This window comes from Mesocricetus auratus, unplaced genomic scaffold (genome assembly GCF_017639785.1).
Source record: "Mesocricetus auratus isolate SY011 unplaced genomic scaffold, BCM_Maur_2.0 Super-Scaffold_100007, whole genome shotgun sequence".
Taxonomy (NCBI): Eukaryota; Metazoa; Chordata; class Mammalia; order Rodentia; family Cricetidae; genus Mesocricetus; species Mesocricetus auratus.
In genome coordinates this window covers 85,849,688-85,873,548 of record NW_024429191.1, presented here as the reverse complement: position 1 = coordinate 85,873,548, position 23,861 = coordinate 85,849,688, and the positions used below count along the sequence as shown (strand labels likewise).

Genomic DNA, 23,861 nt, shown 5'->3' with positions numbered 1-23,861 from the left:
ACACATCTTGTATACAGAGCTCAGGTAACATTGCAGAAAGAGGGTAGAAAAACTATACAAGCTGTAAGTCAGGGAGAAGTGTAGCAAAACAGTGTCTTCAGGATAGCAGGGCGGCTGTATCAATGAACTCGGCAGCTCTGGCTGCCTGCATAAGACCACACCAATCAACAATGCAGCATGGAGGGTGGAGGGGCAGATGAGCCCCAGCCTCCACCTAAGGACCAACTGACAGTCGATGCTGCTAGGGAAGCAAGAATCAGTTTCCTTTATGAGTGTGGTCTCTGGTAGGTTTACCATGCTTCAGTGGATGGCATTACACCCATGAATCTATGGGCAACGCTAACAGAACTTAGTCGGTGGGGAAGAAGAAGAGGAGGAGGTAGAGGAAAAAGAAATAATAAAGTTTGGAGGGTGACATAAAGGGAAGGATCCAGAAAGAGCAGGAGGGTAGGAATCGGGGGGGATGAATGTAATAAAAATACATTATATGAATGTATGAAATTTGTAAGTGTATGTTTTTTCTCAAAATACAGAAATGCTATATAACAAAATAATAATGTGTGTATCCATAAAAGTAACATTATATAGATGGAATAGGTTGTTTTATATAGGATCCAATTAAAAAGTGGGCTACAGAACTAAATAGAGAATTCTCAATAGAGGAGTCTAAAATAGCCAAGAGGCACTTGAGAAAGTGCTCAACATCCTTAACCATCAGGGAAATGCAAATCAAAACAACTCTGAGATACCATCTTACTCCTGTCAGAATGGCTAAAATAAAAAACACCAATGACAATTTATGCTGGAGAGGTTTGGTAAAAGGGGGAACACTCCTCCACTGCTGGTGGGAGTGCCAACTCGTAAGCCACTTTGGAAATCAGTATATGGAGATTCCTCAGAAAAATGGGAATAAACCCATCACAAGATCCAGCAACTCCACTCTTAGGCATATATCCAAAAGATTCACATTGATACAACAAGGACATATGCTTCACTATGTTCATAGCAGCATTATTTGTAATAGCCAGAACTTGGAAGCAACCTAGATGTCCCTCAACCGAAGAGTAGATAGAGAAAATGTGGTACATTTACACAATGGAGTACTATTCAGCAGAAAAAAACAATGGAATCCTGAAATTTGCAGGAAAATGGATGGCACTAGAAGAAACCATCTTGAGTGAGGTAACCCAGTCACAAAAAGAGAAACATGGCATGTCCTCTCTGACATATGGATTTTAGACATAGATCTGGGAAGTGCCAGCCTACAATCCTATGACCAGAGAGTCTGGGAAACAGAACCATCATTCAATGGCTGATGGAAGCAGAGGCAGTCTCCCACGGCTAAGCACTGAGCTGAACTCAAGGAACCCAGTGACAGAGAGGGAGGACTGTTGAGCAAAGAAAGGGGTTAGGACTGGGCTGGTTTAACCCCCAGAAACGGCTGACCTGACAAGGGACGAATGAAGGAGACTAGCAGAGGGTGAAGTGAACAGAAAGGGAGACTATGTGGAGTGAATGTGCCCAAGGTATACTATGAAACTAGTCACTACGATTATGAATGTATGTCCATAGAATTTTTAATAAGTAAAAAGTAATTAAGGAAAAACATGCTATCTGTGGAAAATCATGAATGGTGACTTTTGCCTCTTATGACATAACCAACTGACATTTTTCTTTTCTACCAGCATGCCACATTACATTAGTCCACAATGGTATTGTCTATTCTTTCATCCCCCAGCTGTGACTATTGTATCTTCCTTCTTTTATTTCTTCATTCAGTCCAGCTTTAGGCAATTTTCATAATATTTCTAGATAGTCATTTGGGTTGCACTGATTTTTCTGTTTCCCTGCATCTAAAACTTCACTGTTCACTCTATTCTTTCTTCTGCTCCCATGGACACAGGCTTGCTTTACTTCTTGTCTGTTCTTAGGTTGAAGTTAAGGATGCTGGCTTAAGAACATCATCCTTAGGCATAGGTGCTTTAAGTTATATTTTTTTTCTCTATTCACTGCTTTGCCCGAACTGAATAAATTTTGGTATGCCAGATTGTTTGCTTTAAATCAGTTCAAAATACTCTTATCTACTTTGTTGTACTATCCTTGATCCATAGATTACTTTTAAAAGTCTGTTGTTTAATTTTCAAATATTTGAGTGTTTCACATATTTATTTTGCCATTTATCTCTAATTTATGATAATGTGGGTCAAAGAACATACTTAGCATCATTTTCATCCTTTTAAATTCATGGAGACTTGTCTTGTGGCCAAACATATCATCTGTCCGAAAGAATATTTCATGAGTGCCTGCAGTCACTGACTGGGGTGGCTAAAATCACCACCCAAGTACAAATTCCCCCAAGTGGCACAACCAAAACCAATGCAGCATGATAAAACTTTGAAAGTTATCAAAGTGAAATTTCTGAAAAAAATGAGACATGACCTTTTCTCCAGAATGAATTCAGTTGATTCTGCAAAATTAAAAGAAGCCTCAGCATCCTCTACGGTACTCTAACAGAACTCAGTAGTTAGAAAACATTCCTAGAGACTTTCCTAGCTTTATATTCTTTCCTCCACAGGACTTTAAAGTATCCACTTGTTGAGAATTATCAATAGCCAAATCCGTTTGATTGCTCAGCAACATTCCATGTAATTTATTAGCTCTTGTCTGTCTTTTCATTTGTTGAGTAGGATTTGAATTGCTGATGTTTGGGACATTTATGAAGACAGTTGCTGTCAACATTTGTCCATTAAGTTCTTGTCTGCACCTACTTTTATTTTTCTTCATTAAGTACATAGAATACCTGATATACAATATGCTTAACTATTTAATTAACTGGCAATCTTCCAAAATAGTAACACTATTTTTCATTTTTCTAACAACAAATAAAAGCTCCAACTGTATCACATTTTTGTTAACACTTTATATTGTTCATGTCACTATTTTACCCATTCTATGTAAAGAAGAGTGACATCTTTTTATTTTAGTTGCATCTAATTAATGAGGTGTTCAGCCTCTTTCCATGTGCTTACTGGACATTAGTAACCTCTTCTTTGAGGTGTCTATTCAATTGTCTATTTTTGATTGGGTCATATGTCTTTTTATTGAGTTGTATTAATGTCTTTCATATTTAGACACAAATTCTTTGAAATGTAGAAATTAAAATATTTTCTTCAATTCTCCAGTTTTTCCTTTTGTTGTCATTTATTGGAGTCTTTTAAACAGCAAACCCTTTAATTTTGGTGAAGTCAATGTGGCAGTTTCAATTGAAATTGAATTTCCATTGTTGCAAACAATGCCTTCTTTGATATGTCAAATTTCAGAAATAAAATTTTGTTTATGGTCTACTGAATTTTGTAACTGATTTACAAGAATAAAGATTTAATATGTTGTCTTGACATGGTAGAAAATAGAAAATTCGTCTGGTTCATGCTCCTCAGTCTAATAGACAGAGAAAAATACCAGCCGCAGTAAAAACACCTGTGAAGTATGACCTCTTTGTGCATCCCTAACACATTTTTAAACATGTGAATGGAGCAGTCCTGCCTTTAACACACAGACACATGCCCTTTGTTCTAGCTTAATAACTTGTATAAATTCTAATTCATATGATGCTCTATTACACTTACCTTTATTTTCCCTGAAAAAAGTGATACCTTTTTATCATCCTTTTAACAAAATTTTTGACTAATTTTATTTAAGTCATGTCTTTTGTAAAAGTATATTCATGGAGTTGTCTGTTAATTAATAGTACTCATTGTTAGCCTATTAATGTTTACTACTACAAGAGTGTATTTTGTTGTACTCTGGAAATTGCATTGTTCCCTGCTCCTATTTTTGATGATATTTCCTTTTAGGTTCTGCAATTACCTTCTCAAGATTTTTATGAAAATGTGCATCTTGATAATTAATTGTATTAGTGCCCATATTTTGTTGACATAATTACCTGGCCTAAACCACTTCAACAAAACATTTGACCCAAAGGAACTTCCATATACTGTGTGGTGGTTGGGTAAGCAGGCTGTAACATAATCTAAGCTTACAGGTCCCAGGCAAGTAGCAGAGCAACACTGAATCACAACAGCCCCCCATGAGCTAACTCCATGTTGAAGGCTGCCATGCTATACCTAAATAAGGCAACTGGAATAGTGTACCAAGCAGGAAATAGTTGTTGGTCACTTCTATTTCTTTGGTTATAAAAGTAACTCACTACTGAGTTGCTGTGGACTCCAAACTCTGAACTATTTTTAGTCTATCATGGTGCCCAGTTCTATAATCTTTTTTTCTTATTTATGATCAAGTAAATGTTACAAAGTTAAACTGGTCTCAAAGTCTCAATTTTTTATTTGTTTTTATTTTGTCTACTTAATTTTTTCTATGTTTGTTGTGGAATATTGATTTAAACTGTAAAGATGTGTCTCTGTCCAATACACATTTTGATTGGTTTAATAAAGAGCTAAATGACCAATAGCTAGGCAGAAGAGAAAAGGTGGGACTTCTGGAGGGAGAGAGACAGAGACAGAGAGAGAGAGAGAGACATAGAGAGAGAGAGGGAGAGAGAGAGAGAAGGAAAGAGAGAGAGAGGGAGAGACATAGAGAGAGAGAGGGGAGAGAGAGAGGAGAGAGAGGAGAGAGAGAGAGGGGAGAGAGAGAGAGGGGAGAGAGAAAGAGAGAGAGAGAGAGAGAGAGAGAGAGAGAGAGAGAGAGAGAGAGAGAGAGAGAGAGAGAGAGAGAGAGAGAGAGAGAGAGAACACTCATGATTAGGAGAGGCAATAGTTCATCAAACTGCATGGTCATTCCATCTAAATTAACTTATAAGACTAACAAATGTTTTTCATTTGGTCAGACATAAACTGCCAATTTCAAGGTGGTTAGCTAAGATGGTCTGGAATCATAGATTATTCCAGAACTTCACATAAGCCTTGTACTTTCCTATCACACCGAGGCTTGACAACTGGGTCTCACAGGACATGATATTTATCTCAGTTTTTCAGGGTTTCCTAAAGATGCTGTTGCTCCCCAGAAAACAGGAAGTAATTTAAGAATATAACACCCATATTCCCAAGAAATGGGGTGGGTGAATTTTGGTCATTCAGTGGATTATGGATTTTTGTCATTGTTTAGGCTAGTTGGTAGCAAGTTGTTATTGGTCATAGTCAGGGAAGAAGCCAAGCAAAAGAGATTAGATACAGGAATCTTGTTCTGACAATAAAAACAGAGTAAATAAGAATAATAGGATAAAAAGGGAGATTATTGAATCTATTTCCAAACTAAAAAAGCAACTACTAGTCTCAAATATTTTACATTGGTATGAATTTTTGCACACATACAAAGTTAAGGTTATTTTTGTTATACTGCATATATGTTTCTATTCTTGATTAAGATACTTTTATATATTGATACAAACTTAAGGTTATTTTTGTGATGGTTCTGTTCTTATTTAAAGTATTGTATTGGTTCTGTTCTTATTTAAAGTATTGTATCTATGCAGCTCATTTAAAAATGTAAAATTCTAGTCCTTGAAAGCTATTTAGGATAATAAAGAAAGATAGATAAGTAATTAGTCATGTATAACAACCAAGCTTATATTCATGTTAGGTATGTTTTCAAGGCCAAACAGAGACCTATTTTAAAATATACAGATGGTCAGCAAACACTTCAGAGATCTACAGAATATGAAATTTAAAATGTTTTAATAGCATGAGGCTTTTCATGACAATGAGACACGCCAGCTCCTGGCAGCACCAATTTACTTCAAAACAGGATGATGGGCATTGAAGAACCTTCATATGGAGTTTGCCTTCATTGTGGCAGGGCTATCCACTGGGCAAAAACTTGCCCTTCCCTTCATAGTATGCTGTACAAATTGGACAAGCAGTTCACAAAAGATGATGGCTGAACTTTCCCAAGATGAGGTAAGATAGTACTTCAAAATTCCTGCTTCACAAAAAAATCTGTCAGAAATTCTAGGCCTGTAGGTCAAAGATGGGTGCCCCAATGTTGCAAAGGAACTTTGGGTGACTGTCTAGGCAGTCAGATGTTTCTGCCATTTCTATAGTTTTGCAAGTTGTTTGCTCTGTACTTCATGTTTAGTTAGGTAATATTTTATCTTTCTCTGATATTTGATGGGGGTTGAAGGTATAAATGTATAAGGATGAGAGACATAAAAGCTTAAGTGGTTTATCTAAGAAAATGTTTTGTGGTCTAAAAAGATAGTTTTGGGTTGGCAACACAAGTTAAAATAGAAAGTGAATTAGGTACAAAAGTTTAGATTCATCAATATAGAATAGATAATGAGTAACTTCTTCAAATTTACCAAATACAAATGGACTAGACATTGTGAATGTAATACTTACTTGGTACTTGTTCTTATTGTATATAGTTTTACTATGTTAGAATTAAAACCTTTCCTTTTTATTTATACAAAAAGGGAAAATGTTGAGGAATATTTATTTTCACTGTAAAGATGTATCTCTGCCTAAGGCAACTTATGATTGGATTAATAAAGAGCTAAATGACCAATAGATAGAAGAGAATAAGTGGGACTTCAGGAGAGAGAGGGGACTCTGAGAGGAAGAGAGGTGGAGACAACAGTAAGATGCAGTGCAAGTTGATCATAAAGCATAGAAGAGAGGTAAAAGTTATATGGCAGAATGTAGATTAATAGAAGCAGACTTATTTGAATTATAAGAGTTAGTTGGGAAAAAGCCTAAGCTAAAGGCCAAGCATTCATAATTAATAAGAAGTTTCCATGTCATTATTTGGGAACTGGCGGCTCACAAGAAAGACTAGCTATGTATCTTTGAAACAATGTTAACAACGTTTTAACTTTTTAATAGTGGATGTGTGATGGGAAGGGTATATATGGAGGTCAGAGGATAACTCCGTGGTGGTGTGTTCTCCATTGTAATCTACCATGTGGGAGCTGGGAAATTGATCCTTTTAAAGAGCAGCCAAAGCTCTTAATGGCTGAGCCACCTCCACTTTATTTTTTGAGACAGGGTCTGTCAATGAAGCTAGAGCTCACCAATTCAACTAGCCTGGCTGGCTAGCAATCTCCAGGGATTTGCTGTCTTTGTCTTTTCTCCATGCCTGGTCCCCTGTGACTCTGTATGGCTTTTCCATGGTTGATAAGGGTCTAGATGCAGGGTCTCTTGCTTGTGTGGCAAGCACTTTATGAACTGAGTCATTTCCTAGCTTGTTCAAGTTCTTAAATTTGTATTTTGTAACATGTACACCGTCTTTTTGGGAAATCAGTTCATTTCATATTCCTTTTTATAATTTAAAGCTATTTAAATTCATTTCTACTTTGATGAATCTTTGCCTCACTTTTTATATGATGGTATCTCTATGTGTGGGAAGTGTGTGTGTGTGTGTGTGTTATTACTTTGTGAGTGAAAAACTCCCTGGTTATGGATTTAATTGAATTATAATTTTTCTCCCTCAAACTGTGAAACACTACTCCATTATCTTTCTAATTCCTTTACTGGTATCATAATACCTGGAAAGTTATAGAACACTTATTTTATCCTGGAGGTTCAATTCTTTTTCCAGAATATATCCTACCTTTATTGCAGTATTTGTTTTTTTCATGTGGCCCCTAGAAAGGTACTGTGCTCCTTAAACTTTCTGCACATAGTCATGTTCAGAGTTGAGTTTTTATACTGTGAATACTAAATGCATAAACCTTTTGCAGGTTATACAGAATGTTCTATGAGGTTCTATTATTTGACTGTTTCTGTCTTCTTAATCATCCATGATATTTGTGAACCTATGAGCATTACATCATCGTCTCTAAGAGCGCTTAGTGACCCAAAGTTGACCAAAATGCCTTTTCTCAAAAAGTTGTACAACTGGCCTAAACTGTGTCAAACACCATCCTAAAATTTTTGGCAGTGTATATACATACTTGCCAAAAAGTAGAGCTAGAGCTTTCCTTTTTGGTATTTTCTCTATTCCTTTCATTTCAAGCCTAGAACTTCCTACCTGCTACATGAAGTATCTGGACCAGATACCCATCCCAGGACCTGATGGAGCAGGTCCTGAAATTCACATCCATAGAGCAGGAATGGAAAGTCTCTGCTTCACAGCACAAGGCCCTATACCCCTGCCTAATTCTGATTTTGCCAGGCAGCAAAGTAAAAAGAGAAAAACAGAGACCTCCAACAACATTCCCAGGGCATGCACAATCCCACAAATTAGCATTAGTGGTATTCAGAACTGAGAAAGTCACACCAAAATGAACAGTTTCAAATCGTAAAGCCTATAGGCTTTGCTCAGGGCCCTTTTCAACATTCATATGTGCTTGACACTCCTAAGGGAGACTCCTACAACATGCGTTAGCAACTGTGATGCCTAATTTTATATCAACTTGATGTAAGCTAGAATCATTCAGTAAGAGCGAACCTCAGCTGAGAAAATGCCTCATAAGACTAGGCTATAGGCAAGTCTCTGGGGGCATTTTCTTAATTAGTGATTGATCCAGGAAGACCCAGCCCATTACGGTGCTATAAGAGGTAGACTAAGCAAGCCTTGAGGAGCAAGCCAGTATGCAGCATTCCTCCATAGCTTCTGCATCGGTTCCTGCCTCCAGGTTCCTGATTTGTTTGAGTTCCTGCTTTCACTGCCTTCAGTGATGAATTGTGATATAGGTGTATCCTCCCCAAGTTGCTTTAGGTCATAGCATTTCATCACAGCAACAGTAATCTAAATATACTTATAAGAAGCTGATAATCAAAATGTACTTTTCTTCATACGGCAAAATATATTTACCAATAAAACATACTAATTAAGCATAGAACACAAATATATAATATTAGCTATAAAAATCAAATGAGGATAATAAAAACTTTTAGTATTTACATGATCTTTTCTTTTAAAAATTTAAAAAATTTTTAAATTTCTTTTAAAAATTTGAGAATTTTACATATTCTTTCAATAAAAGAATTAAAATATACACAGAAATATATACTAAAACCCATATTCATGGACACTATATACACATAAAAATTAAAATGTTAAATTTTTCTTATGTAATGAAAAGCTATTGTATTTTATACATAAATTAAAATGTAGATTACTCTTGAAATATAAAATAAATTGAGATAATTTACAAAAAATAGTTTCTTAGAGCTAGACAAAACAACATGAGTAGACATGAATAAAAAATTAAATTGGACATTACCTGCAATATTTTAGTCTGTATACACAGTGTTAACAATGTGGATGCTTCATAATGCTTAGGTGTTTGTTACAGTTTCCTTTATGTCTCCTGCCCAGTGGCAGGATCTCTGACTGATCAATAAAACTGCTCATGAAACACTCAGAAACACAGACCTGGTCAAGTGAGCCCCTGATCACAGAAGTCAATATGTGGTGGCCTTTTCTGGCATTTTTGTCATTACCACACTTGACGAAGGGGCTTTGGGACGTTTAAATGACCATTCTGGCTTCAAAGGTGAAACAAGGAATCCTATCCCTTTTCATTCTCACATCTCTGGCTAGCTCTATTGCTGCTTTAGATAAAGCTTTCTTTTCTTTGAGATGGGCTGGGGGGTGGGGGAGGGTCATCCTCAATATATAGACCTGGCTGGCTTGGAACCTGCCACGTGGATAGGCAGGCCTGGAACTCATAACTATGCCAGATCCTTCTTTTTAATTACATATACTCATGTGAGCCTGCATGTGGGTATCTACATGTGAGTTTAGTTCTTCCAGAGGCAGTTTGACTCCTTAGAGCTGGAACTACAGGCTGCTGTGATCCACCTGGTGTGGGCGGCGGGACCGGAACTCGGGTCCTCTGGAAACAGTATGTGCTTGAACTGATGAGCCATTCTCCAGCCCTCACAAAGCTTTTTAAAGTGAGATGCTTCTGAAGACGAGTGCATGTCTTACCTGCGCTTTCATCTCAGCATAAATCTTCTCAGAGTTCATCTCTACCTGCCTCTTAAACTCCTCCAGGGCAGCATCTGCCTGCTGGGCCTGTGACCTCTGAACCTCAGTCACGCGGCTGAGCTGCTCCTCCTTCTCCCTACAAAGTTCATAAAGTTCCAGAGTTACATGGGGAAAGGACAAAGAAGGGACTGCGGGGTGGGGGTGGGGAGGAGCAGAAATGCTGGAACTGTATTTTAATTTCAAAAAATTTTTAAATTAAAACAAAAAGAAACAGGCTTCAATAAAAGAACAAAATTAGCCCTCTCTAAAACAACACTCAGATTGTATTTTCTGATCCATATTCTATGAAATATCTCTTTCAAAATATGACAATTGAGCAATCTGTCTGGGGAGGGAGGACAAAAACATACAATATGTATTTTGATGATGACATAGCTACAAAGATTCCCCTAAAAACAAACTATACAAAACTATGTATCTCCACCAACTGGTGTATAAACAAAATGTAGTATATCTAGACAATGGAATATTGCTTTTTAAGTAGGAATTTTCTATATATACTACAATATGGAGACTACGTATATAAAATCTTCAAAATATTAAGGTAATAAAGTAAGTCAGTCATTAAAAAAATCACATGTGATCCCACTTATGTAATAAGTTCAGAACTGAAAAACCTATATTCAGAAAATAAATCTGTTGCTGGGGACTAAGGGAATGTGGGACAGGAGATTGGTTACTTAATGGATATGTGGCTTCCTTTTGAGTCATCAATATGATATGGAATTGGATAGTGGTAATAGTTACCACTATCATATAGCTATCAAACTATGCTTTTTAAATGAGTGAGTGTCATGGTGTGTGGATTTTAACGATAGGTAGAAAGACACATGCATACAGAGCCATACAGTGGCCTAAAACTGTTGTACTAGTTTATTTTTCTAAAACTGATGGCCATCGCATCTGCTCCTACTGAAAGCATTCACTCAAAAGAGCATTACAAAACAACAGAACTCTCCCCATCCTGATAACTTGAAGTCAATAATGTATAAATTCATTCAAGTTCTGAAGTTCTGACTAGGCTCCAGGCGTTAAGCAAAGTATCTGTATATATCATTTATCCTTTCTCTTATAAAGTCATGTGAGAGTTACTGCCCTTTCTCTTACAGAACAGGAAACTCGGGTTTGAACCACTTCTAAGGTGGTCCTTCTTGTGGGAGCTCAAGCCAGGACTCAATAGCTGCAGTGGCTTCCAGAGTGCCTGCAGGTGGACACCTCATTGTGCTGCTTTCCTGAGGAATCTTCCTTCCCTACTGGGTAAGTTCATATAAACACACAAAACTGCCTGCTCCAAACTGTAACAATGACAGTTGCCAGGAGATTGAACGATTTAACTCATGTAAATCAATATGTGAATTTTATCACAGTGGGAGGAAACACCCTTCCCAAACTATTACACTACTGCCTTTTAAAATAAGAGCAAAGCTGGGCGGTGGTGGCACACACCTTAAATCCCAGCACTTGGAAAGCAGAGACAAGTGGATCTCTGTGAGTTCGAGACCAGCCTGGCCTACAAGAGCTAGTTCTGGGACAGGCTCCAAAGCTACGCAGGGTCATACCTCTAAGATATATCATTATAGGTTCTCCTATAAAAACATATATATCATATATCAGAATGTCAAACTTTCTCCCTCACTCTAACCTGAAAAACCTTTTCCAAAGCCTGAATGGCCAACAGACTGACAAGAAAAATGGCAAGTAGCTTCCATTTAAGCAGGGCTCTCCAATCTTTTTATAATCAGATAGTGTACATGGGGGTTACTGTTCTTTCCAGACTCCATCACCATCCCCACCCTGTGTTTGAGTACAGCACATCTGTATCTAAGGAACCCTTTGCATATGGGCTAAATGAACACACCACGAATCTTCCTTTCCATGTAAGAACCATCTGTGTCTATTTATGCCTTCAAATCCTCCTCTGTGTCTATCTACTTGGACCCCTATAATAATCACTGCAGTATCCACCGTGACAAACCAATGTCTTCTACAGGAATCCCTTCTCCTCTTTTTTATAATGATAGCCACTATTTGTATGCCCTCTGGGGTTTAAGGCTGCCCCATGGCATGTGATACCAAGCATGGGAACAAAGCCATTCTAATCAGGCTGCAGGCCAGATGCTGCTCATAGTCACTGCACTGCACTTTATAGCAATGGGGAACAGACTTCTGGAATTTTAAAAACCTTTCCTTCACGTGTTCATTTTATTTAGTGTGTGTGTGTGTGTGTGTGTGTGTCCCACACACATGAGCACACATGCTAGTATACATGTGTGCAGGTACACATGCTTATATGCATATGAAAGCAGAGGACAACCTTAGGTATATGCAAGAACCATGCACTCTTTGTTTAAGCTGGTATCTCACTGGTCTGAAACTCATCAAGCAGGTCAGGCCAGCTGGCCCCAGAGCCTGGGGAGCTTCATTGCTCTGCCTCCCTAATGGGATGACAAGTGTGACCCACCACACAGTTTCTTTACATGGGTTCTGGGGACTGACCTCTTGTCCTCATGTTTGCACAACAAGCACTTTACCAACTGTGTCATCTTCTCAACCCCAATGTGTTCACATTTAACAGAAAGAAAGCTATCTTTTGTCTACTATTTTTCCAACACATTTTAAAACAAATATCTTCAAGGTTAATGGAGTTCTAAGTTGCAAGTCCCCAAAATCAGTAATGATTTTTGCCACTCAACATTATAAACTCTTAGATTGACCCTAAGACGTCATTATATAAAAGATCAAGCACTCTGGTGGCTATTGGAGCTTTAATTTAGTTTGGTGTATCCACACTATATTGATCTACCCAAGAATCAGAAAGCCTTGAGCTGTATGTGCAACTTTGTTATATATACTGAATAAATTGACTGACAAATTATTTGCATATTGAAACTGAATATAGGAACGTTGTAAAGTCAGAAGTGTATAGCTACCACAATTTAAACTTCAGGAGGCAAATGGATGTTGTCTGGTGGGATGGTTCCTAGTGGCAGCAAGAGATTACTTGTTTCTGTTGGAAGCAAGCTCCAGTTGGAAGCAGGTATGGTTGGTAACTGGTGAGCCCATTCCAGTGTTGAGTTAGGCAGGGCAAGGGCTATTCATCCACTGCTTAGAGATTATAGTGACTAATGTATGTAATTCTTTAAGTGTTGACACCCTCTTAAAAACATTTGAGAAATGTTTTAGATGAAAATTCACCAAAGACTTATCTATGTTTGGTCATCCTATGCACAGAAAAGAAATAGCACTGGATAATACAACAAATATTTAATCCATATGGTTTAAAATTATATACCATTAATTTACCCAAGGCAAATCTATTAACAATTTGGTAAAAAAATATGCAACCTAAAGTAGAAATGTGCATTTGGAAAATTATTTTATTACATGTGTGATAATTCACATGAGGTTTTTAAACACTACAAATTTTATTGGGCAAATTGTCTCTTAACATCAGTTCAATGTGCAACTAGGTTCAACACACAAAATCATTAACTTCAGCCATCATCAATAAATTCTGTGCATAAAGTGTGTTCTCAATTCACAACTTGTATCTTTATTGGGAACTAACATTTTAAAAAATATTAAGTAATAAGCATAAGGAACTAGACGGATGGCTCAGTGATGAATAGTGGGCAGTACTCTTGCCGAAGAGCTGGGTTCAATTCCAAGAACAAGGTCATGTGGCTGGCTCAAGACTACTTGAACTCTAGCCCCATGAAGATCCAACACATCTGGCCTCTGTGGGCATTTGCATTCATGTCCACATACCCTTCTACACACACACACAATTAAAAATTACAAATAAATTTTAATAAATAGCAATCATAAGGAGATGTCAGAAATCTGGCTGGCTTCAAGGCCCTCCACGCAGGCTACTCTAATCATACAGTGTAAAGCTAATTGTTAAAGAAGGTCTTATGTCTTAGTGTAGATTTTCTTTATCTTAATTTAAATAAAAATGATCATTTCAATGAGTTCTATTAAACATACACAAGGTGCTGAAACAGAGGTAACCCTTTAAACTTTCATAGCCAAAGGGCTGCTGCCTCTTTCAACCATGAGCCCAAATAGTACATCATACAAGGGGCAAAGTAGAAAAAAAAGTGACTTTCAAGATTATTTTTTCAGTGGACTCATGGAGCTGAGGATTAATGCATCACTCAAATGCTTTAAAGCTGGGCTTCCATTGAGATAAAAAGGTGGAAAGAAAACTTGCTTTTTAGCTTTGATTTATTTATGAAATTTTCCTCATCTAAGTACATAAACGACAAAGAAAAAAAGAAGCTGCATTCTTACCCAGCCACAACTTAGCTCAGATTAAAGGATGCTCTGAAGTACATGATTATTTCAAAAAGGGCAATAAAATGCAGGGACTAACGGACTACAATTTGGTATTTTCTTGAGCTTTACAAGCTAACGTTTATATGTGCAGGCCAAGCCTAATTTGGAAATCTTCCTTTGGCACATTTCTGTGGCAGCACTTTTGATAACGATGGCTGTGATCCAACACATATTTATAAGGCTTCACATTACAGTACACTTCATTTGCTGCCAGCTTGGCATCCCCACTGGAAACTCCAAGAAAAACAAAACAAAACAAAACAAAACAAAAACTTCAAACAAGCCTGGAAAACAGCTCAAAGTCTCCATTCCTTTCCATCTGGGCTTGGAGCACAAGCTTTTCAAGAGGCAATATCACCTACCTTCTTGGCTGCCAATCAGAACTTAAATTAATTAGACCGAGTCAATAAGAAAAATGCCATACCATCCACTTAGTATGATTTAAAAAAAAAGCACTGCTTTATCCTCTTCTTAAGAGACTTCGAACACACTGGCCTCTAGTAATTCATCTAAAACATGGTGGGTGAATGCTACAGAAACTGAAACACTTGATACTCTTCAGAGGTCAGGAAGGAATGTGTAATAAAATGAGCATCAGTATTCATTTTAGTATTGACAAGATACCAATACTGATGCTCCCAATTGGCCTGTAGAGTTAACACAGTCCATGTGTTCAAGGTCAGAGGCCAAGTAACACAGGCCTCTAGAGAATGTTCAAGGCAAGGAATGGGCTCATCCCTGAAGCCTCCTCAAAGATCAAGGCTTGACAACACCTTGACTTTAGTTCCTCGTGTCTCATAGTGAACTGCTGACTTCCAGAACAGCAGGGAATAACTTGAAACCAGTTTAACACACTTCATTGGTAGGGATTTGTTATAGCCACAATGGGAAAATAGTACAACATTTGTAATTATCTGACACAATGTGGTGAAGGGTTCCAAAGGTATTTAATATAAAATTGTTAAAATGTCTTTAAAAATACTCTGGAAAACAAAAGAGTTGGGTAGAAGGAAAATTTAAAAGACGAATCAGGCAAAGAAAATATGAATAAAATCAGTTGTTTTTCTTTGAATATATAGTTTGTGGATTTATAGAGACTTGATGACTCAGTATTATTAACAGGCTAAAAAAACAACATAGGAATGAATTCTTTTTCCAAAAGGCACCTCCTAAATAAAACATGAACAAGTTCTCATGATGAAAACCAAGGACTTCCACAGACTGTTAGTGAAGTCAAGCATTCCTTGACTGAGATGCATCTGTTCAAACCATCTCCATCCTGAGTGAAGTCACTTCAGGTATGGATGAACCAAGACTTCTGGACATCAAAATGATGGTAAGAGCAGCCAACAGCATAAGGGAGTTCTAGAGAATTCTCTTTTGACATGAACGTAACCTGGCTCCCATGGTCAAACTCTAATATTAAGGAATACAATTGGTTGAAACATGCTAGTTATAAATAGATTGGAGATTGCAGTTAGGATGTTCATAAATGCTTTCAAGTCAAGTGAATTTTAAATAAGACTCAAAACAAATGGACTTCATTAATCTCCTCGTCTCCAGTTATTGTTTAGGAGCAAGATAGGGGTCCTAGTAACAAAGTCTGAGATCTAATCATTAACTATTACAACAAACAAACAAACAAACAAACCATAAAACAAGTAGAAGAAATTGTTTCCATCTTGGAGAAATAGTAGTCAGACCAAGAAAAAGGCAAAAGAGCAAAGAAGAAAATCAAATGGTACCGTAATGTTTTATATGCTAAAATTTGCATAGAACCATGCATGCTGCAGGGATATAAATGATATAAAGAGGCAGTGAGTGTCTGTCTCCATGGGAATTAATCTCCGGAAGTGAAGAGCTGCCTCAGTCAGCACCATGCTTGTCCCACAACCATGAGGTCCTGAGTTTGGAGCTCTAGCATCCACATAAAAAGCCAGGTGCCATGATGTGCATCTTCAACCCCAGAACTAGGGACTAGGAGGACAGAAACAGGAAAACCCATGGTGCTCACTAGGAGTCCAACCAATCAGTGAGCTTCATGCTTAAAAGGAGAATCTCTCTCAAAAATAAGATGTAAAGTCACAGAGGCAGACACATTGACATCCAGCCTCCACACACATGCATCTATGGACCCATGTGTATTCACACAAACACCACATACACACCCAAAAAAACTAATTTTAGAAGACCAAACATAATGTGTAGTAGAAAATAAAACTACAAAAATAAAGGCTTATGCTGTTCAAAGTTTTGTGTAATATTTTATGCAAAATAAACATGCCCATAGTATGGGAATAGAAATACAGCCAATGAACTCTTACTTTGAAGATCAAAATTCAATTTTCATAGTACAATTTAAAAAACTCGAGAAATGACCTTTAAGAGTTCAATGAAAAAACAATTCTTTAAAATTTTAATCCTTAAACTTCAAAACAAACCCCAAATCTAATGTTGTCTCTTTTTCAGTTTCCTATATAAAAGAAGCTACTGATCAAAACTTCCATGGAAATTGCACCCCATCTGTATACAGCTCACCAGCATATCCACTGATACAATTAATTTTAGAGACTATTATGTCAGTAAATAAGGAAATATATATATATAGTTTTTTTCTGTAAAATGGTCAAAGCTAAATCTTTTGGAACAGGCACAGAGCCATTTCTTGTTACCAGGAAAGAAGAAAGACACTGTGAAGTCATTCAAGCAGAATGACAAGCAAACCAAAGCCAGATCAAAGCGGTGAAGAAAAAAGGCTGAAATGTGAAGCTGAAATATTTATTCCCTTCAAAAACATCATCATGCCTTGTCCCTGGGCACTTGAATATTTCAAAGTAGCTGGAAAATATTCTCACTTATGTTCATCACTATGCACAAATAGATCAAATTTTAAGTAGGCATATTTTCTCCTTATTTATCAAATACAAATACAATATTTACCATGTGGAAGTTTTCACTTATTAAGGATAATATCTAAGTGATATAAAATTATTTCAAAGTGACAACAGAGATTTTCTAGTACTTTCAATAAATGGCAGTCCCACAACCTATGATACTGATAGTTGTAACCAAATGGTACATACTTAGAAACACCCTACTTCGATCATTGAAGTTTAGGGCAGTCCACATATTACTGAATTGAATTCCAATAGCTATAAAAATCTGTTATTTTAATACATAAATAAATCAAAATTTAATTTTCCCAATTTGACATAGTACATGACAGGATGACAAGTTCAACCAGTGGTTCTCAACCTTTCTAATGCTGTGACCCTTTAATAGAGTCCCTCATGTTGTGGTGACCCCAATCATAATATTATTTTTGTTGCTACTTCATAACTATAATTTTGCTACTGTTATGAATCATAATGCAAATATCTGTGTTTTTCAATGGTCTTGAATGACCCCTGTGAAAAGGTCATTTGACCCCAGAGGAGGTAACCAAAGCTGATTACAAAGTCCAAGATGGCTCTGTCATCTTATTTGTTTAAATACACGTGTAAGTGAGTAACTGTTTACTAAAGTGTTGTCTTTATAATTAATTTTAACCAAGACTTTACTATAATTTATCCTTATATATCTGCATCTGCATATTAAATCACTTTCAGAGCCTCTGAAATCCACAATGTTCTTCAAGCATTTACTTAGGACATATTAAATACTAGTTCAATATACAAAAATGTTGAAGACATTTTTATTTGTATATTTTATATTGGGGGAGGGGGAACAGACCCTATACTGCTTTCAGTGCTATAGAAAATACCCAGTAATATTAATGCAATACATCAAGCAGAAAACAAAGGAATTCAGGGTTGAAGAAATCAGTCAGTCGGGGCTGGAGAGATGGCTCAGAGGTTAAGAACACTGACTGTTCTTCCAGAGGTCCTGAGTTCAATTCCCAGCAACCACATGGTGGCTCACAACCATCCATAATGAGATCGGTGCCCTCTTCTGGCCTGTGGACATACATGCAGACAGAATACTGTATGCATAATAAATAAACAAGTCTTAAAAAAATCAGTCAGTCAGTAAAGTGCTTGCCACACAAGCATGAAAACCTGTTTTGATTCCCCCATGCCTAATATAAAAAGCTGGGCATTGCATAACTGTAATCCCAGCACTAGGAAGGCAGAGACAAGTGTATCCCTCAACTAATCGGCCAGATGGTCATTCCAAATCAGTGGCTTCCAGTTTTGAGACAGTGACAGACTGTCTCAAAAACTAATGTGAAGAGCCACAGAGGAAGACATCTACTAGAGGAAGACGACTTTACCCTTCACATGCATGTAGACTTATATACAAACATGTGCACAACATACATACAGAATCAAAGACAAAAAAGTAACTCATTATACCTAATATGCAAGTATATATTCACATGTGTGTGAGCTATGTAGATGTAACAGTGAATGTAAATACTCAGAATAATAAAAAAATTCCTAAAAGAGTTTTCATTCCACTAAGATGACTGGGAATATGCATAATACATGTGAATATTATATGAATATAGCATGTCAAAACTGTATGTACTTATAAAATGTATTTATAGAATACAAACTATATTTGGTATTTCTTAACAAAAATCAAACATAAAACACTTATTTTCCTCAGTAACTACTTTTGATGAAAAAGTAAATATTCATGATAACACTTAACTTCAAAAGCAAGATGTAAATGTCAGGAGAAAGAGATTTACTTTCTCAGTAGTTAATCTGAAACCATTTAGAGTTTGTTAATTCATTTTCTGTTAACAAACCGAGTGCTCACCAAATACCAGGCACAATACTAAACTAAGCATCTCTGAACTAGTCATATCCAGTTACTTTCAGGCAAAAAATGCACTGAATTAATCATAATAATAATAATAGCCATTAACTGAAAAGGGATAAATATGTTACTATGGGCTCGATACATTGATTATAATTATTTAACTTAATTTAAAACAATGAATACAAATATAAATAAGAACCAAACTTCACAGAGCTAGCCCTCAAGAAGTTGGTAATAAAGTTAACTAAAGGATGATGAAGACTGAGGAAAAGAAAAGTGTTGGCATTCTACCATCAGGGGCAATAAGCTGAACAACTGTGGAAGGGAAAGACAGGCTAACTCAAGGAGGGAAGAGCACCTAGACTGGGTGAAGTGTGGAGAACAGAAAGCAAGACTTGTGGTGACACCAAGAATCACCACGCCATCTGAAATTCTAGAGGTGAACTGAGCATGCAGTGAAAAGCACAAAGCATAGGATTAAAGACAGATTTCATACAATGAAAACCTCTGGCGATGGATGAGGCAGTGAAAGCTAAACCAAGGCACAGAAGAAAACAGACATAGAACCCAGGAAAATTATCAGCAACCTAATGTCTATATTTAGAGTAATGAGAGGAAGAAAAGACATAAGGATATACATATTTGGAGAAATAATAGCAAGATACTTTTTTAACTTTATGAACATACAAATTTAAGAAATGTAAACATAGACAATATCTAGAAAAGTACAGAAAGATACATACAATCAAATTTCCCCAAAGCAGTAATAAAGAAAAATTTAAATAATAATTAGAAAAGGGAGCTATCAGACTTTCCATAGCAAGCAATGAAAGAAAGAAGGCACGTAAGCAGTACCTTTAAAATGCTTTTTAAAAGCACAGCCTGTCAACTTAGAATTCCATTAATGACAAAACCATCTTTCAAAATCACAGGTAAAAGTAAACCCTTTCAAGACAGAGGATTAAAGACTATTGTCAGGAGACCCACACTCCTGAAGCAAAATGGGGAATCTTCCTCATTGGAAGACAACAATACAGACAGAAATATAAGAATATCATCAAGATTTGTAATTACATGGGCCAGATTTGAGATTCATTTATATAATTACGTGTCTTTAAAAATAATTCACTTTAAATGAAAGTAAGGCAAGGTAGTGATGACTTTATAATATATAAAAGTAAAATAGAAAATAAGAATAATTCATAGTACAGAAAAAGATACGGTAATAATACATCACAGGATTCTTACATATACAGTAGTCTAATATCACTGAAGGTTATTGTAACAACTTTAAGATATATAAGCAAGCCATGAATTAACAACTAATAGAGAAGATAAAAAAATAGTAACTGTTTAATCAATTAAAAAGTAAATCTGCATTTTACTTTCTCTTTAATAAATTAACTGTGGTCTACATTTTTTTTTTTTGGTTTTTACGAGACAGGGTTTCTCTGTATTGTTTCGGAGGCTATTGGTCCAGCCTGGCCTCGAACGCACAGAGATCCGCCTGCCTCTGCCTCCCAAGTGCTGGGATTAAAGGCGTGCGCCACCACTGCCCGGCTGTGGTCTACATTTTATAACTGCACACTCATTTCTTTTTAAAAGATTTTTTTTCATGGAATGAATGAAAGTTTATTTTAATATCCTTCCCTGTCAAAATTTTCTCAAATTCTTACTATCAAAGTTTGAAATAGTGAATATAGGCCACAATCAATCTACTAAAGGAAAAAGTAAAAAAAAAGTAGAACCAGGCATATAGAATAAATATAAATATCCTTATTTAAAACTTTTTTACTGTTACTACATATAAATGGTCTAAATATTCTAAGTAAAAGGCAATGGCTGTCCAAAAGGGTTGAAAAAGCATTAACCAACTTTATGTGCTGCCTAGGCAGAAAGATTTCAATAGGTTAAAAGTGAAAATATTATTAAAAATAAAACATTAAGGAAACAGAGTAGCTATGTTAATATTATAAAAAGTAGATTTCAGAACAAGGAATATTGTCACAATAAAGGCCATTTCATAATACTTAACAGAGCTGAGTTTATCAATATGAAAAATGTTTAAAACACAAGAAGCACAAAACTTACAGAACTACAAAGACAAACACATGTATAATTAGAACTATCAATTAAATATCTTTCACTATTAATAATTCACAGGAAAATAAGGCAGAGAACAAACAGAAATTGAACAAATTATCAGGAAATCTGACCTTAATGAAATTCAGGAGATATTATGTCACAACACAACAGAATAAATAACCATTTCAAGAGTACACAGAACATTAATCAAGATAAACTGCATTCTGGGAAACAAAATAAGTCTTGGTAAATTTAAAAGGATTCAAGTCAAGATTAATCTGGGCATTATTTACAAACATGGTAGATTTATAAAATGTGAAGAAGAATGATGTTTATCTCTGGTGCAAAAGGAAAGATATAGTCTAATGATATTCTGTCTTATTTTAAAATTGTGAATAATTATATAAAATGAACATTAGTTAAATGTGAACACATGTGCTGAATGTTTACAGTTCTCCCACATTCCATAAACTGCTCACATAATAAGTACTTTGGCACTTTGAACAAGAAAAGTTTCCCGACTGTCTTTTCACAGACTAACAACCCTCAACTGGGAAAAATGAGCCATGTTCAGCTCCTTCGTGTCTATCAGGACTGGTCTGTCATCAGAGTGCCCCTCTTTTTATCTCACACAGTCCCTTGCAAAAGCTCTGAATGTGGACTGGTGAGTGTACCTCACTTCATGTGAAAAATGTTTCCTAACCTCCTGTTTCCCCAAATTAGTTCAAAATTTAACAGGAAAAGATATATTATATGTTAACCTCTGATCTTTTCCAAATCAAAAATGTTATAAAATTTTCAGATTCTACACAAGTTCAAAGAGTTTACTATTGCTGGAAAAAAAACCAACAATATTCCAAAAAAGTGGCAATAACATTAATTTTATTCATAAATAATCTTCCTTCAAATTCCTAAGGAGTCTACAGAACAGAATTAAACCATTCCCATACTCAGAGAAAAACAAGCTGGCCATCTTTCGGCAGGACACCAATCTAGGCCCAATAAAGAGAGCAAAGGTGCTGTCATGTAGGAGAGAATGGAGCAGGCAGCTTTCTGGAGTACAACAGACTTATTTGGAGTCAACGGACAAATTTAGGAACAATTTGGATCAAGTCATTTAAAAGGCACAAAGGGAACTCTATTTTGCTGAGCCCAGGGTGATAACTCAGACCTAGAACCCCAGTACTCAGAAGGCAAGGGCAGAAAGATCAGTTTCAACATGAATCAGCCTGACCTTCATAACAGGTTCTAACAGGTTCCAAACCAGCCAAGGCTACACAGGGAAATCCTGTTTCCAACTACAACAGGCAAATGAAAACTTAACCCCGGCGACAGAGAAGATAAAAGCCTACGTTCTTTCCAGACAAGAGCACTGATTGAGACTCAGCAGCACAGGTATGAAGCTCAGCTCAGCAGTGGATGGATTAGTTATGGGAAGCTGGTCAAGTTGCTTCATTTTCGAACTTCCATCTCTCCCAGCAGATAATAACATATGACCATACAGGAGTCTTTTGAAAAGTAGCTAAGAGACTGGGCATTCTATCCAGTGTTCACTGTAAATGCTAAATGAGATAAGGCTTCACATGATTAGTTGATCTTACACCCCACCCCCCATCAAGTTTATTTCACCACACTTCACTGTAAAAGTGGAATTGTAATTATAATAAAACTCAAGAAGCTAAATGCATAAGCTGCTTTAAAATGAGTTTGCTCAATTCCAAATAAAGCAGCCAATAAGCCTAAGAGAAATCTCATGTTACACATTAAACTTATAGTGTGAAATAGTGTCACAAATGTGTCTGTCAGTAAGTCCCCTGGCCATCACACTCCACGACATACATTTAAAGCAATGTGTGCTTATGAGAAGAAACATCCTATTCTATGATGACATTTCTACAAAGAACCACTTAACAGAAAAGACATTTCTTTCTCTGCTTGAAGCAAGGTGGCCACATGTTGCTCTCTCTGCAAGCTTCCCACTATGCTTCTCAGAGGGAGGGTTAAACCAGCATGCTCACTGGAGCGAAGGAATGTTTACAATAAACTGTGTGCTTTGACTGCTCTGCATCCAAACTGGTTTCAGATGCCCCAGCAGAGAGGAGAAGAGAGACCAGCTGGGTCCCCCTCCACCACCACACTGACAGTTAAAAAGCTATTTATAAGAAGAAAATGGCGTTCAGTCTTTGGGAACTTACTAAATTATATGGATAGTTTGCTCAAGACAATACAAATATATATCAGTTCAAAATTGAATAACTGTAATTCACCTATTAGTAAATTTTCATTAATGCCTTCTAGTAATTTAGGTTTAATGTCAAACTTAAAATGTACTTTTTCTAGTTGCAAGAAAAGCACACTATATTAGTCACAACAAATTACTTAGAAATTATTAAAGTAAAGCCTGTTTAATATATAATAAATATCTATGCACAACAGAGCCACAACATGCAAAATAAATGAGTCCCCAGCATAGACATGATAAAACTTTCATGAAGAACTCGAGCGTTCTTGACTAAACATGGTGCCTCTCCTTGGTAATCATTTCAAACACTACTACCATTTAGAAGTACATGATTAGTCATAATGGCGTGAGCTAAGGAACAATTAGCTTCCCAAGTGAAGAACTTGAAAAATGTTTCTAATTATAATCACATAGCACCCCTTTAAAAAGAAAAGGCAAATCAAAGAATCAGACATCAAAAGGCCATTAGGTC

General features: G+C 36.4%; 1 protein-coding gene across 1 annotated transcript in view; it reads right to left on the bottom strand.

Moving 5' to 3' along the window:
• Cep112 (centrosomal protein 112) overlaps positions 1 to 23,861 on the bottom strand; it is a 384,852-nt gene that overhangs the window by 247,998 nt on the left and 112,993 nt on the right. The window contains 1 exon segment of the mRNA XM_021227128.2: positions 9,892 to 10,027. Within this exon segment, the coding sequence (XP_021082787.1) occupies positions 9,892 to 10,027 (136 nt within the window).